Source organism: Nycticebus coucang, chromosome 4 (assembly GCF_027406575.1).
Source record: "Nycticebus coucang isolate mNycCou1 chromosome 4, mNycCou1.pri, whole genome shotgun sequence".
NCBI classification, from domain to species: Eukaryota; Metazoa; Chordata; class Mammalia; order Primates; family Lorisidae; genus Nycticebus; species Nycticebus coucang.
Genome location: NC_069783.1, coordinates 122,904,602 through 122,921,697, shown reverse-complemented (window position 1 = coordinate 122,921,697; position 17,096 = coordinate 122,904,602). Strand labels below are relative to the sequence as shown.

The 17,096-nt window shown below is 45.2% G+C and overlaps 1 protein-coding gene across 1 annotated transcript; it reads right to left on the bottom strand.

Annotated features, from left to right (window-relative positions):
- Positions 1-1,826: 1,826 nt before the first annotated feature.
- On the bottom strand, positions 1,827-15,924 carry HSPB8 (heat shock protein family B (small) member 8). Its single transcript, XM_053588848.1, has 3 exons — positions 15,045-15,924; positions 8,616-8,679; positions 1,827-2,843 (listed from the first exon to the last, which is right to left on the bottom strand). Exons 1-3 carry the CDS (start codon positions 15,409-15,411, stop codon positions 2,684-2,686), a joined length of 591 nt encoding a protein of 196 aa, XP_053444823.1. The 5' UTR covers positions 15,412-15,924; the 3' UTR covers positions 1,827-2,683.
- Between the last annotated feature and the right edge of the window lie 1,172 nt (positions 15,925-17,096).

Below are 17,096 nucleotides of genomic sequence, written 5' to 3'. Positions count from 1 at the left end.
AAGAAGGATGGACTCAATCCCATAAATAATGGGGAACCATCAAAAGACTTTAGAAGGAAGATGCCTTTTGCCTCAGTTCATGTGTTTTCTTCTCCCATGAGCTCACTTTCTACAGCTGTACCTAATCCTCAAGCCTGGCATGAGTGACCCCTCCTCCAGGGAGTCATCCCTGACCCACCCCCTTGCAAAGCCCCAACTTAAAATGTCACTTCTCTTCTCTTTCCATGATTTGGACAGACTCACTTAAGGCACACTTACAATCTGCTTTGTTGGGAGAAAGGCAGAAGAGATTAATAGTGAAGGTGAAGGGCCTGACCAGTCACTTAGCAGGTGTATGGTATGATGTAGGACAGGGCACTTAATCCTTCCCTGCCTCAGTGTCCTTATCTGTAAAATGGAGATGAAAGTTGGACCTACAATGACTGGCACACCCTAAAGATTCTTTTATTTTCCTGCCTCTCCTATTGGACTGTGAGCTCCAATAGGCAGAGATGGTGGCTCATTGTTTGCTATCTGCTTTGCTCCTAGCACAGGCCAGAGCAGGGGGGATATTCAAGAAATAGTCCTGATCCTGCTGTCTTTTGGTCATTTGGAGGTGTCTTTGAGAAACAAGCCAGAGTCTCTTTATTAACTGCTCCAAATGCAAATACATCTGTTTGAGTTCTGCTGTCACCAAGGGATTCACCCAAGCCGCTTCTCATCCAGCCTCAGCCTCATCATTGTAAAATTTGTATCTACTTCCCAGGTTATTGTGGGGATTAAAAGTGATTGGTTCTAGGGATGGTAATGTGACCCAAGCTGGCCAATCAGAATGATTCTCCGGAATATGTCAGAAATTTGGGGTAAAGATTGGCAGTCTTTTCCTCAAGAGTGGAATGTGGCAGGAGGTGGAGCTGTAGAGACTACAGCCACCTTGTGCACATGATGAGAGGACATGGGGGCCTGGAGGGCTGGGAGCAGGGGAGGCAGGTGGCAACAGGAAGCTTGGGAATGAAGTTGACACTACAGGACCTTTGCAGATGGAAGGAAACTGAGTTCTGCTTATACCATTAGAACCCTAAATCTAGATGTGTCTAAAAGCAGCTCCCATTGCAGACTTTGCATCTACATAATATAGATGCCCCCTTTTTGCTTAAGTCAGTTTGAGTTGGGGTTCTGCACACTTATCACACATAAAGGGTGCTGACTTATGCACTATGCCCTCCCTACCCCCCTACAGACAGGGTAGCACCATCCCAGTCCATGGCAGCAACAGCACTGCAGATTGTCCTCACAGCTGCTGTGTCCCTTACCTTCTTCCTAATAGAACATATGGGCAGCATGTACCTGGCCTCAGGGGATACTGGTCTAAGCTTATCATGGCCATCCCTTTCCCCTGTGCCTGGAATTGGGCTCAGTGTGGACATGTAATCCAGTTTTGGCCAATGAGATAAAACTGCAAGCTTCCAGAAAATATTTTGCTCACTGATAAAAGAAAGCCAGATGAAAAAAACCTTTCTATCCCCGCCTTCTCTTCCCATACATGGTCATATGAGGATGAGACGCTGCAGCCCTCTTGCAACCATGAGAACAGACTGGGACCATGTAGACTTGTCAGAAAGGACAGAGGAAAAGATGGAAATACTTAGGGGGGTTGATGGCATTATGGCTGGAAGAAACAATTCTGAGTCCACTTATCTCTAAACTGGGAATTTAAGCAATAGCTACTAATAACTCTTAAGCCACTATTCGCTAGGCACTTACTTTATGCTTCGGTCTTTCCTCACCGATGTTGCCTATCTAGATGGGGTTGCATTAAGTGTCTCATCAAAAGAAGCACACAAGGCTAAGAACATCAGCTCCTTTATTATTGTTATTATTATTATTTACTGTTATTTTACTCTATTCAACAGCACAACTCAAATAACAATGACACACACATCTCACCCATATACACAATACCACTAGCCTGTCTGCCAGGCTATCTGGCCTTTGCTTGGTTCCTCATGGAGCTGTCTAGAGACAGCACCCTCTGTAAAAATCCCAACTTGGACAATAGAAACTGGGGACCTTGGCCATAGAATAAACTGAGAGTCTCCAAGAGTCCTTAGGGAGTGCCAGCTTGGGAACCTTGGGAACGTGCTGGAAACATCTGGGCAGAGAGCAGAAGGCACTGTTTGTTTTCATGTGGTTAATGAATAAATCCCATACGGGAATGTAAGACCTGTCTACTACCCTTTTAAGGCCAGGGTGTAAGAAGCACAATGGGGTAAGCTAATGGGTTTCGTCAACCAAATGATGTGGCAGGCAGAGAAACTGGGCACCCAGAATAGGAACCTGGGTGATGGGGAGGTCCCCAGAGAAAAGTAACCCTTGCATTAGCTGCAAGGTAAGATACAATGTGAAATGTTAAGTCCTCTTTTATTTGTTTTGCAACTACAGAATGTGTAACATTTTCATCAAGGTAGAAAAGGTAAAGAAAGAAAAACTAGTATTGGGGCCTAATGCAAGTAAGCATGATTTGCCAGTTGCATCATCTGTGGAGAAAAATCTACTACACTATTCAAAGAATTGGTGGTCAGTATCCCTCCCAAACCCCCAATATTTTAGTTGCTTTAAATATTGAGTTCTAAAAGTAAAATACCCTGGAGTCAGAGGAGCACTAGGGTTAGGGACAGAAGAAGAATGGGCCATGACTGGGGTCTCAAGTACAAGTGACTTCTTGGCTGTCCTGGGGATGGTCGGTGTTGAAACTGCTCTCTCCAAATGGTGAGTAAGGAGGGACCTGGGGAGCTTCGATGATCAGCAGACCCTCTGGTGAAAGGGAGGCAAATACTGTCACAGGATCCACCTCTGCAGGAAGCCTAGGAGAAGCACAAGATTGTATTCATTTATTATTTTTAATAGAGCTTGAACATTCTTTATTCATGTGTCAGGAAATGTTTTTGATAGCAGTTTAGGTTTTGGGGACATACAGTTATGGGTTTGAAAACTGGCTCTATCCCTTTCTTGTTAGTGATCTTGGGAAGATCACCTAATGGCTCTGAGCTTGTTTCCTCACCTGCAAAATGGGTATACTAGAGTAGTTGAAGTTCTAGAATGAGACAGAGACTGAACACGCTTTGCAAATAGTAAAACACTGTTTGAATAGTAGTTCTTAACTTAAAACCCAAGTATTTGGTCCTACATCAAGGTCTTCACCTTTGCACCCAATGATGAGCATAATTGTCAACAGAAATGGAAGCACTACCATCCCTTTACAGGGATAGCAGGTAACATATTTTCATTTGGCATGTGCCTGATGAGAGGACTGGATTTATTTAATTTACTATAAAATGCATTAAAGGTGGAACGGGCACCCTGGCAGTTAAAAGGGGCCAGGCTGTAAACTACAGATGGCCAAAGAACTCTGACATGGGGAAGGAGCCTTGATTTTGGTCACACTGTAAATATCTCTTAGCAAGTCTTAATTGTTTTGTACCTAAAACTCAACTATAGGTTGGAGCAGTAAGGATCCAAGATAAGTAATAGGTAAATATTAATATGCCCATTTCACAGATCACTAAACAGAGACTTGGGGGAAATCAAATGCAAAGCTCAATAGGTGAGAATCCAAATCTGGTTCTAGTTATGATGTGGTATTTTTTTTTTATGATTTTGGGAGTTGTTTTGGGTAAATGGTGGTATCTGGGATATGGTTTCTTCAACAAACTATTCAAAGTGTAAGGACATGTTAGTGGTCTCATTGGGGTGTCATTAGTATTAAAAATAAAGAAAAGTATGAGCTTCTGAGGACTTTCTACGTGCTAGGTATTCTACCTGAATCATTTCATTTAGGTGTTAACAATAATCCTACCAGGCAGATTCTATTATTATCCCCAACTTATAGATGAGAAAATGGAGGTTCAGAGAGGTGAACTGATTTGTCCAAGGTCACCCAGCTAGTAAGCAGCAGATGGGAACAGGAATTAGAATCCTGGCCTCCAAACTTGGAGTAGCTGATCATAATTTGTATTGCCTCCCCTGGTATCAGATTTTGGGAAAAGGCCCTGGGGAAGGCCAGTAGGTTTAATTCACCAGATCATTCACTGATCCAGGCTGGCTTTGTCTGTCATAAACGCAAAGGTCTTGATGAAAGACCAAGACCTGACGTAAGCCCACTATTGACCATGGGCAGGACCCTTCCAGGAGAGACTGGGGAGTTTTATCTTTGTTTTATTTTGTTTTTCACCATGTACAGCAATCTGAAGCCACATGAGCTGCACCCACCCAGGAGACTCTGCCAAATTGGTACCATGGAGATTAACAAGGGTGCTGCTGGGAAGGCTGAAAGAGAAACAAGTAACCTGGGTAACTGCCAAGTCAAGATTCTGAAGCAGAGACAAGGCCAGTTGGGACATCCCTCCCACTGCCAGAGACAGCTGACTGTTTAACCATTCACATGCCAACCCAATGCAACGTGACTGGAAGGTATAGGCACGGGAGCTATAGTTCAAAGTACGGTCTTTGCAGGCAAGTGGACCTGCATTCAAATTCTGACTCTTCTTGACTGTGCAACCTTGGGCTGGTGATCTTGCCTCTTGGAACCTATTTCTCTGTAGGTAAAAGAGGGTAACCATATTATCTTCCTCTTGAGTGACTTGTGAATTACATTGTGGTCTTTGGTTTTGCACACAGGCATCTTGACAGCTGTGAGTATTTTAACACAAATTGCAGTATGATTGAGCCATGGAGTATCAGAGCTCAGAGGATCTTCCTGGTTGTTCAGGACAAAGCTCTCATGTTATACATGGGGAAACTGAGGCCCAGAGAAAGGAGACTTGTTTTCTCGTCAGGTGACATGCGTGCTGGGAAAGCTATTACTCTCTAATTCTCTTTCAGCCCTTCCATTCACACTAAAGGAATGTCTCCTAAGGGTTAATGCACCTTAACACCTTCAGTATCTATCACCTCCTACTTTCCCTTTTTAACAAAGAAAAAGCTGTTTTGAGGCTCAGGCCCTTAGGCAGGCAACATTATCTAGTTAGAATTTGACCACATTTTGCTTTCATTGGATTTATTTCATGATTGCCTTCTTTAGTGAGCATTTTAGTGAGGAGAATTTAACTTTACCAGAAGTGAGTTGATCTAAGAGAAAAAAACCTTTTTTTTTTTGAGACAGAGTCTCACTTTGTCATCCTTGGCAGAGTGCCATTGCATCATAGCTCACAGCAACCTCAAACTCTTGGGCTCAGGTGATCGATCCTCTTGCCTCAGCCTCCCAAATAGCTGGGGTGCCCATCATAATGCCTGGGTAGTTTTTTCTATTTTTAGAGATGGGGGTCTCGTTCTTGCTCAGGCTGATCTTGAACTCCGGAGTTCAGGCAATTCACCCACCTTAGTCTACCAGAGTGCTAGGATTATAGATGTGAGCCACCACGTCTGGCCGAGAAAAAAGTCTTAAGCAAGTAATGGTATAAAAAGGTAAGCATGTAAGGTGAACACAGTGAGGGTGATATGTGAATGACTATTGAAAATGACTGTGATTTGGGCCCCTCTAACCACATAAGATGGCTTGGGCTTTGAAAGTTGAGATACTGGTGTTTGAATCCCAGATCTGCTCCTTTAAAAAAAAAGTTTTATTGTGATATCGTGGACATATGAAATTATGTGTGTATATATACCTATGATGTACAACTTGATGATTTGTGTACATACAAAATGAAATAATCACCCTAATCAAACTAATTAACATATCCCTCACCTCTAAATAGTCACCATTTTTTGTGTGTTTGAGAAAATTCAATTTAAAATGTACCCTTTTAGCAAACTTCAAATATATGATAGTTGTTAACTCTTATCACCGTGTACATTAGCTCTCCCCATTTCCCCAACCTGCAGCCCCTGACAACTGCTGACCTCCTCTCTGCTTTTATGATCCTGGTGACTTTAGCTTCTGCCTATCGGCGAGATCATGGAGTATTTCTCTTTCTGTGTCTTACTTCCTCAGCATAATGTCCTCTAGTTCCACTCACATTGTTGCAAATGGCAGGATTTCCTTCTTTTTTAAGGTTTAATGATATTCCAGATCTACTCTTCAGTAGCTGTGTGACCTTGACTGATTCCCATCACCCCTCTGAGCTTCAGTTTCTTCTTCCACAAAATGGACTTAATAATCAATCCATGGGATTCTTTTAAAGATTAAATAAAATTGAAGCTTTGAACCTTTTAATGTGGTTGTTGGCATATCATTAGGTGTCATATATAGCAGAACAGACACCCAGGAAGATGGAGCATAAGGGTAAAGTTTGCTTTGGCTCTGGGCGTCCTCCAGTGATGATTTCCTGCACAATTCTGCATCCTGTTCTCTCGTCCAAGCTGGGTATGGAAACAAGCTCAGCTGCCCTACCTGCAACCTGACTGGCAAATTCCAAGACCTCTCCCTCTTCCCCTCATTCTGTCAAGATTTGATCTTCCACCAGGATGTGTTGTGATGAATTTTCCAGCCATGGAGAAGGCAAACAGTTGTAGCATCCTGCCTGGTTGGAAATCTCCAAGGATCCCAGCCTGGCTGAAGAAAACTTCCCTCTGGTGACTGGAGTTGTTCCTGGGAGAGGCAAGAAGGCCTCATGAGATTGGTCCAGAGTTTTCCAGACTCCAGTGTGACTTGGTGTCTTTAGTCTGGGCAGAGCCAGGAGGTCCTAGGCGTCCCAGCTGCTCTTGTGTGATTCCAGCCTCGTGGAGTTTTTAAATAATATTAGTTCTCACGGACAAGAACTGACTGCACCTGGTGCTAAATCTTCATACACCTCCTCTCTGTCCATTGGTGAGGTGATGTGGGGACAGAAGCTTAGAGCAGCTAAGTAAGTTGCTCACAGTTTCTCACTTGCTCTATCATGGAGCCAGGACTCTCTACAACCAGAGCTGGGATTCAAAATATTTAACAGCTGGCACAGCCGGGCACTGAGCAGTCAGAAGGGATGGATACCTGCCACAGTGATGGAGGAGGGTCCTGGGACCCTGTAGTTGTTGGAATGTGGGGAAGTTTGGAGGATCCCAGGTCAGAGGGGCTGGGGTTAGCCAGAGGGGCCATGTAGCAATGGCAAGTCAATATTTTTAACAACTTCCCAGTGTTAGCTGCTAAGCACCTGCTGACTAGAGGCTCAGCCTCCAGTGATGTTGGGCATTTCTATTTGGTCAGGCAACTCCCAGAAGTAGCTTCCCCTAGGGCCTCGGGCTTGTGAAATCCACAAAAATGGCCACCTTTTAAAGATGATTATTTTACTGACTCCTTTCCCACTTAATCCATATGTGCTTCCTCCCTTTGCCCTTTCTCTCCCCTCACAGTGTTTGATCTGGTTGTTGTACCAGGGAGAGGCGTAGGTCCCAGAGACAGCAGGCGAGCCAGACAGTGTGAAGCACAAATGGTTTGGCGTTTGCCTTATCAGGAAGTGTCCACAGGCTTCCAAGAACTGCAGAGGCTCTGGGAGGCTCAGGAACGGACACATGGGGGGAGAGACAGGAATGCAGAGTCCCGAAGCCGAAAGCGGCCTCAGAATTGAGCTAGTGCAGTCTCTCCAGACACAGGACGACCAGTGAAGATTCAGTAACAGGAATAGCAAGAACAAACCACCACTATGTGCCATGCTGTGATTTCATTTTCAGTTTGGTAACTCTGGGGTCGGCACCCCATTTACAGATGAGGAAACAGCATTCCTTGTTCAAGGACTGAACACAGAACTCAGAAGTCAGCTATCTGTTTCGGGCTGTCCTAAAAGGACTTTGGCTTATGTCCTTTCACCTTTGGGAGACTTAGTTTCTCCATAATGCAAGGAGGGTCGGTTCTCTTCCCCCCAGTGTACACCTTTGCTGCAAAGACTAAATGCAGTGTTGGCTGGAGACAAACTTTCAGGCGGGAAATGCACACAGTGGAGTGAAACTGGTTAGGGAGGAGGAATCTAGGACGTGCCTCGCAGCTGTTCCACATGCAGCTGTCATTACCGTGTGCTGAGTGGCTTCTCCCTACAGGTATTACCAATTAGGGGCTTTATGCGGCTTTGATTTGCTGGCTCAGTCTGGTTGACTTCTTGCTGCTCTCATGATTCCTCCATTCTCAGCCTTTCTCTGTTAACTATAAGACCCTCTCCTAAGCAAAGCTGGCCTTATCTCTGCCCCATCATGTGGCCTCCAAACTCCTCTGGGCAGTATGCAGTGATACCAGGACACCTTCCAACTTAGTGCTAGTGGATGCTCCAGAGAAGGTGCTCCCTCTCCAGGTACAGCATAAGTGGAACAAAGAGGCTTCAAAGGATTCTACTGGAGCATCAGGGGACGGCCTTTCTTGAAGGTGATGGCGATTGTCCCTCAGCCACGTGTCATTGTGTGTAATTGTCACAAGTCAAGTTGCCTCTCCTACACACCTCACAGGACACTAAGCAGCTGAGATGACACAGCCTAGGTGCTCCCAACCTCTGGGACTCTACTAAAGGTTTGCTGGGACATATTTCCTCCATTAGGTGCGAGGGTTCAATGCCTTTCCCTGGGGATGGGCTGTCTCAAAAAGGGAGATGTCAAGAGGGAGAGACCCCAGATCTTGGATCCCAGGCATGCCTCCTTCTCCACTCCCACCCTGAGTGCCACACTGCAAGGTCACTTACTGGATTTTCTTCGTGAAATTCTTAGAAACAATCCCACCTTCTTGCTGTTTCTCTTCATGTTTGCCTGGAAGAAAGAGAAATATCGTGTGTCAGCATCTACATCCCTTGTACATTGTTTAGGTTAGGAATTGAGTTCAAATCCGGCTCTGTGCTGTCTCACTGTGTGGCTTGAAGTTGGTCTAGAGACACCAGTTGTTGGACTCTGGGACCCTCATCTGCTACAAGGACCCACCCAAACCCACCTCCCAGGCTGGCTGTGAGGATGAAATAAGATAACAAACAGGAAAGAAGGTTTCAAAAGTGGTTTGTAGATAATCAAATCACAGAAAGTCGCCACATGTCTACCCCATCTTCCATCTTCTACCTTACCCACCAGTACAACCCCGCTGCTAACATCCCGACAGGGTGGTAGGTGCCAACTGGGATCACATGCTGAGGGCACTTTGCCTAACTCTGAGGATGGGCTTCTTTCTCTTTTGTGTCTGACGTGGATACTGAGGGCCAGTGATGGGTCTTGGGTCACTCAGCAGGTGCATAGTGGCTCTAGACTTTGAATCAGCTCTTTCTAGATCTTTGTAGACCAAGCGAGGGGGCCTGACACCCTCTAACCTCAGATTTCTATCTTTTCCACCTCCTGTTTAGCTCTCTGAGCCACATTTATCTGTACCCAGCAGTGAAAGAACAGCCTGGAAATAGTGCTTTGATCTGCCAAAAACACCAGCCTCTCCCAAGGGAGCTATCCTTAGGGAAGGGCATGTTAGGTGGGCATGTTAGGTGGCATGGATGTGAAATTCACTGGCCCCACCTCCTGCAGCGCAGCAGGGGAGGGCTTTCCTATTTTCCTTGGGCCTAAACTGGCTTTTGTCTCACAATTTATACGGCGAATTCTGATCCTCTTCGTCCCTCCTCATTCTTTTTCTTTCTCTCTTTTTTTTAGTGAAGAAATTGTCTCTAGTTTCTCTTTAAAGAAACTGAAGTGCTTGGTAGAGCTATTGGATTATCACTATTCCCTTCCACATTCCAAAGACAAGAACCCTCATTTACACAGCGAGGCCCTTCTCAGGGGCTTTGGAATCTAGACTCTAAATAACCCTGTGGGAAGACGCGTCTTCCTGTGGTCCAGATTTTTGTCACTGAAAATTTATAGGAGATTATATTATTACTATTTAATTATTAACTATGTCTTTGTTAATAACTTTTTCTGGTTATAAGATAACACATGTGTATATTAGGAAATGAAGGGAAAAGCATGAAAACCACCCATAATTCCATCACCCTGAGGAAGCCACTACTACTATTATTTACATATTCTAGACTTTTCTTTCTATGTGTCTTAGAGATGTATGAAGGTTATATAGTACAGATGTATAACAATTTTATGAAATAGGATCATTTTATGCATTATGCTTGAAACCTGTTATTTTCTCTTGCTAACACATTGTAATTACATTTCAATATTACCAAATATCTTTTGACAACTTGATTGTTAATGTCTGCACAGTATTCTTCTGAGGAATATATAATAGTTCATTCAGCCCAGGGTTTTTCAACTTTTTTATCTCACAGTGCACTTGAACCTATAGTTAAACTTCCATGGCACATTTAAATTATGTTTATAAAAAAAAAGAATATACTTACTGTGCTTTGAACTTCTTTTGAAAATAAGTTAATTAATGATCTTTACAAATTTTCATGGCACACCCAAGATCTTCTCATGACACACCAGTGTGCTGAGACATACCAGCTGCAAATCAATGACTTAGCCAGTGCCCTACCTTGGGGCACTGTGAATGTTCCCGAAGCTGGAAGGAAGCTCATGGTACTAAACATTCTTGTAGCTAGATCTCTACACCAGGCCAGATGAGTTCTTTAGTATTCATTCCAAGTTCTAGAATTTCCAAGGCTTAAATCTATACTGCTAAATTGCCCTCAAGAAAAGCCGTGCCAATTTATTCTCCCACTAGCAAGGAAGAAAGGGGTACATTTGTAGGAATTCATTTTTAAATGAGAGTTTCTGGCTAACTAGAACATGCTATTCTGTGAAGGTATGGCTGCCCAAAGAGTTTACTTATTCTGTGCTACCAACTCTGTGACCACCAATTGCCCAATCCCAGCACAGGCCTTTAGCCAGAAGAGCACTGTCTGTTCTTTGGTATCTTCTCCAAAGCTTGGGCCTCCAGAGGCCTGCTTCCCCTGGGGATAGGCCAGTGCTTCTGACTCAGCCCTTTTGCATGCTGGAATCCTCTGCACACTTGATAGGACTAATAACTGATGATGATGATATGAAAATAATGGCAAACTTATATGGCACTTATTGGGTGTCAGTTACTGTTCTAAGTACCTTACCTATAAACCTCCTTTGCTTCTTGAAACAACCCTAAATAATAATAATAATAATAATAATAATGATAATATAATAATAAAAGAAAGTACCTTTATTATTACCATTTTATGAATTGGAAAACTGAAATTCAGAGAAGTTAAGTGCTATGTCCAAAGTCAGGGTCACACAGGTTGGCAGTGGTGGGAGCAAAGATTCAAAAGCAGGCAGATAGGTTTCGGAAGCCTGGGTTTTGGACTTAAGCCCCTGCACTGATGTTCTCTAGCACATATCTACCCTTCTCTGAACCTCAGTTTATTTTTCTCTAAAATGGAGATGAAAATACCTACCTTATTGGGTTACCATAGGGAGTAAATCGAAAGTAAGTCACAATCATTTGTAAATTGTGAAAATACTGTGTGGAGGTGAACACCTGTAGTTTATTTTGATGTTTGCAGAAAGGACTGCTCTTCAGAAACTAGGTGTCTTCTGTCAATGCTCTGAAAATAAGAGTACTGGGGTTTGGGAAAGAAGAATCTGGGGTAGCTCCAAGATTTACATAAATGGGTTCTGGGGTAGGGGTAAATCTTGTTGAGAGAGAATATTATTAGAGGGCATTGTATTGTTTAAATTTAATTCACATACTTAGATTGTTTATTGGGACAGCTAAAGGATTATGAGGGATTCTTAACTTCTTATTTTGTTTTCCTATGTATGTTTTCTACCATGAAAACATTTTATAAACATTTTGTAAACACACAAAAAATTATGATTTAAAAAAAAAAATAAAAGAAATCCATCTGGAGGCCAGGTGAAGCCAGACACCTCTTTGTAGCCACCATTTTTTCAACATGCCTGAGCCAAACATAGGTGTAAACAAGCAGATGTCAGCACTCCAGGGAATGCTATCAGCCCAGCTAAAGAAAGAAGGTGCTGTTTCCAGGGAAGGCAGGGCTTGGGATTAAGAGAAAAGGGTAGGAATAAGGCCTTGGGGCTTTCCAGTACCTTCCTTAGCCAGGGCCTGGCCCAGTGACCCATGACAGGAACAACTATTGGCTGGTGGTTGCATGATAGGGGCAGGGAAATGGGAGGCTTGATGGAAATTGACTAGTCTAGCATTTTCCAAACACTTCCTTGGAACAAGTCACTCATCCTTGGAACAAGACACTCAGATAACACAAGACATCCTCTCAGAGATTCATAAGCTACATTAGTGAAGCTTATGATAAGCTTATCTCTGATAAGTCCTATAGTGAGGAAACATTTATAATTTTGTTTCATCTAGCCCAGTGGTTCTCAACCTTCCTAATGCTGAGATGTATTTTCATTGTTACAAAGGGATCGTGACCCATAGGTTGAGAACCGCTGATCAAGCCGTTTCAAAACTTTGAACTCCCCTCTCCCCATTTCTCAGATGTCTGGTAACATCTTGAAGCACACCATTTGGTAAATACTAATTTAGTTCACCTTTCTATAAAAGTGGCAGTGAAGCAGAGCCACCAGAGGTGGTGAGATTTGCCCAGGGCCATGTGGTCAGAAGTAGATCTAGCCATCCTGGCTCAGAATCATCCAGGGAGGCCCGGCATGGAATCTCAGGCACTGCTGCAGAGAAACAGGTGGTCTCAGGTGAGTTACGTTCTCTGGGCCTCAGTTTCCTTAAGTTGGGGGTTAACAAACTTACCCATACTTCCTAGGAGGTCCTTGTGGGGAACCAGTGAGCCAATACAGGCAAGAATTTAGCACAAGGCCTAGCACGAAGTGCTTGTGGAAGAAGAGATGTGTCATTATGTGGCACATAATGGATCTGACTTCCCTTGAAAGTTGCTTTTTAAATAGACCTAATATTGATTTTATCTTTTAAACCTGTTTATGAAAGTCCTTGCATGTACTCTCAAGGAATTTGGATTCTGTCTTGCTGAGGTCACTACGTGTACATCTAAATGGCTTCATCTTTGTCTTAGTTAAGCTCCTAATGAGCCCATTTTACAGATGTGGAAAGTGAGGCTCCATGACTCACCCAAAGACTCTGGATTCGTAAGGGTATTTAGCTGGGATTTCAGCCTGGGGCTGCCAGACCCCACCTGTTTTTTTTTTTTTTTGGCCAGAGTTGGGTTTGAACCCTCCACCTCTGACATATGGGGCTGGTGCCCTACTCCTTTGAACCATAGGTGCCGCCCCAGACCCCACCTGTTAAGAAGCACCTACAAGAGAGGATGGAGAAAGGCTGGACAGAGGGTCTCCTAGACCAGCCACAGGGCATGGCAGGCTGCCTGGAATAGAAACCTCTAGAACCCTAATTAAAACAAGGACAGGAGGAGAGGTAATAATCACTCTGTTTACAGAGTGCCAGGCAGGCACTATTATTAGCTTCATCTTACAGGCACTCTGCATAAATTAGCATACGCTGTCTGCATATATTTCATCTTCCCTCCAGTCTGGCTGGATAGATATTATTATGGTTCCTATACTGCAGATGGGGAAACTGAGGCTCAGAGTGGTGAGAATACTTTCTTGTTCATATCCACCGAGCTAGTGAACAGTTGTGCTGGGATGTGAACCCAGGTCTCAAAGAGCAGCTAACATTTATTATTTGCTGGGGCTTTCTTATGTGCCCAGGACTATAACAATGATGATGACAATAACAATACCTACTCACTGTGTTCTAGACACTATGTCTGTACACATTCCATGTCATCACCCCATTAAATACAACAATCCTTATGGTGTAGCCATTTCAACCCCAATTTCTGGATAAGGGAACAGAAGCACAAAAAAGTAATGTGCACATCCTGCTGGTGAAAGTTTCGGGAACTCGTGCCTGGCTCCCGAGCCAACTCAGAGGGCCCTGGTTGACCTCCCACCCCCAGCGGCACATGGCCCCAGTGTGTCTCCCGACTCACCACACCCGCTGCCATCAGAGCCTCTGATGCTCGTAATTCTGCCATGAGTGGCTTTGAAATGTTCCCTGAAGGTTGCTGGGGCTTGTTCCTGCCCACTGTGTCTGCAATGGCTTTTATTGATTCTCTGGAGGGCAGGCCTCTGCCAGGAACCCACTCATTTTAATGGAGTGTTAATTGGGAAGGAAGGAAATGAAAGCTTTTTCTGCTGCCTGGCTTAGCAGAGGCTGGGCTTCCTGTCTTCTTTTGTTTCCCCAGTGTGCTCCCTCTCCCAGGCTCAGATGTCATAGCAGGAGCCCAGGCCTAAAGTCGTGGACAGGCCCAGACTCTCTTCCAGTCCTGGTGCTGACTCATGGCATGAGACTGTGCACAAGTTGGGCCTGGGCCTCAGCCTCCTCAGCTACAAAATGGGACTAGGCACCTCTGCTTCGCAGGCAGGGATTGAAGATTAGTTTGGAGAAGAAATAAAAGCATTTTAGTCCAGCGCTAGACACCTAGCAAGTGATCAGTGGATCATCAATTCTCTCTGAAGAACTGGCCTCCCAGTTCTCAGATAGCCTCCATCTGAATCCTTGGTGGCCTTGGGCAAGTTATTTTAATCTCTCTGTGCCTCAATTTTCTCATCTGAAGATAAAAGGACACACCTCCTCTGACCTAAGATGAGCTGTTACAACCAACAGCCTTTAGCAAGGTGCAGCATATAGTAAGCACTCAATCAAGATTACTAATGCTTCATTATAATAATTAGCAGGCCTCAGTTTCCTTCCCTGGGATAAGGGGAGGTGTTTCACTTGAAACCTGTTGTGGTTGTTAACACTATCATTGCTCAGCCTTCATCTGCCCTTCCAAACCCTGTATGGTGATACTGGGAGGCAATGCATCCCATTTCTTCTTTGTTGTTGTATTCCTCCTGTATCTGCAGAAAATGTTCTTTGTATTAGATTCTGTCAAAATATCCGACACGGTTTCTATTTTCCTGCCTGATAACAGCACCCAAAGGCCCCAGCAGCTGGTCAGGTTGAGGTTTCTCGTAGAAGCTGGGAGAAGAGAGCTATTCCATAAGGGTAAGTTTGTGGGCTGCATTCCTAAGCCCTGAGTCACCTGTGTCATGTTGTCACAGATGCCCCTCTGGGGAAACTTTCTCTTGGCAATCCCCAGGTCTCAGGCCTCTCTCCCCACCTCCCCTGATTCTCCCTTCTGCCTCTGACTCACCAGACACCTCGACGTAGCCATCCTTGGTCTTCACCATCAGCTCCTCTGGCTTAAAGCTGTGTACATTGACACACACTTTCCAGGGCTCCCCAGGGAAGGGTGGGGGATTCCTGCCCTCAGCAGGTACCCCAAACCTGGCTGTGGCAGTGGGGCCCCGGGGCACCATGCCTGATCTCAGGGTCCCCGGCCAGGGGGAGGAGAGCCGGGGCAGAGCCCAGTCAGGCCAAGAGGCGGTCAAGTCGTCAGGGAAGGGGTCCATACCAAAGCCATCATCCAGCAGGCGGGAGGACAGGGGAGAGTCCCGGAAGGGGTCTCGGCGCAGGCGGCTTGGGTAGTGGCAGGAGAAGGGCATCTGACCGTCAGCCATGGTGGCTGCTTGGCTCAGCGGGGAAACAGAGGCTCAGAGAGAAGGAGCCACCTGCCCAAGGTCACAGAACAAGGTGATGGGGTGAGCTGGCCTTCAAAGCTTATTCTTCAGCTTCAGAAAATGCTGATCTTCTGCCAGGAAGAAGCTGAACCATCCACTGCCAAGGACGGTGGCGCACACTAGGCTGGGGTCCCAGCCCCCAAATGTGACCCGGACTGGTCCTCCAGCGGAATCTCAGAGGGCCCCTCTCGGCACTGTCTCAGCAGAGCTCAGCCAGCACCGTCTTCCCAGGCTGTGCCCAGGCTCACCGCCAGAGCCGCTGCGGTCTACAGTGCAGCCAGCAGCTTAATAAAGCCCAGGCACGCGCGCCTAGAAACTTCTTCTGGCTTCTTCTGGGCTGGGAGCCTTTTATTTATTTGCTTCTGGGGGCTGGAGGCGGGTTTTGTAAGCGCCTCCTGTCACAGGAGTATTCGGAGGTGATGAACCAGCTCCAGAGAATCCCGCGGAGGGAACAACTGGGCTGGGGGTGGAGGGTGGGGGGAGGGGGCGCGATCTGGGAGGGGCCTTGTCGCCCGAGTTCAGCCGGCCCCTGCAGACACGCTCTCCTCCCCCGTGGCCCAGCTCCGCCTTCCAGCTCGCTGGAGCCCGCCCTCCCCAAGCGGGGCACCAAGGCCCAGCTATTAATAACCCTGCGCCCGGCTGAGGGCTCAGGTCACCTCTGGAAATACCTTCCCTTAAGCTTGTTGTAGCCTGCCTTCCCCATGGGGACCCCCAGAAAAGAGAGAGACAGGAACCCAAGGGAGTTGAAAGTTGTGACAGAAATGGGCTGGAATCTCCACTTAAGGACCAGGCCAAGCTATCAGAGCCTCTGACTCCCTGAAGGAGAGTGGTTAAAAAAAAAAAAAAAAAAAAAAAAAAGAAAGAAAAAATATATACATATATAATGTGTGTATATATATATATATAGTATGTGTATACAAATATATACACATACAGACACACATACATTTTATAAATTAAATACACTCTCTCTATATTTTTAAATGACACTTGTTAAAATACAGTAAGGAAGACTTTTTTGGGCAGAGAGCCTATCTCAGTAGGTGTAGAGACCACTGCAATGGGCTTCTGCAGTAGCCGAGAAAGATTGGACTCAAATTCCAATTCAGCAGGGGTGATGGGAATTTATAGCCAAGGAGCAGAGCTGGGGCTGTCAGTGGATGGAAAATTACTAAGAGGAAATATCAGGAATGAGGGGCATCCTGGCTAAACCGACTTAACAGGATTCTTGCTGAAGACAGGCCAGGATGATGGGACATCATCACTCCGGGGAGGGTGGGGGATGACATACCTGATTGGATATCAAGAGTGATCAGATACTGAGGGTGATCCAATATTGGAGATCGGTGGCTGTTGCTAAAATGACTTAGCAGAGCTCTTGCTAGAACTGAATTGCACGGTGGGCTTAGGAAAAGATTCAGGGGCCTGATTAAAGTTTGGTCTAGCAAAGAATCTTTGTCAGCAGTAACATTATTCCCAGGCATAACTGAGTTGTCAGTTTACCAGCCTGTAAAATGGACATCATAATAGCCAACACATGGAGGAATCATGAGGAGGTGATTCTTGTTAGAAACTTAGCAGACTGAGTGGCACTTTTATATTTTCCATTGTGCGTTATCAATTAC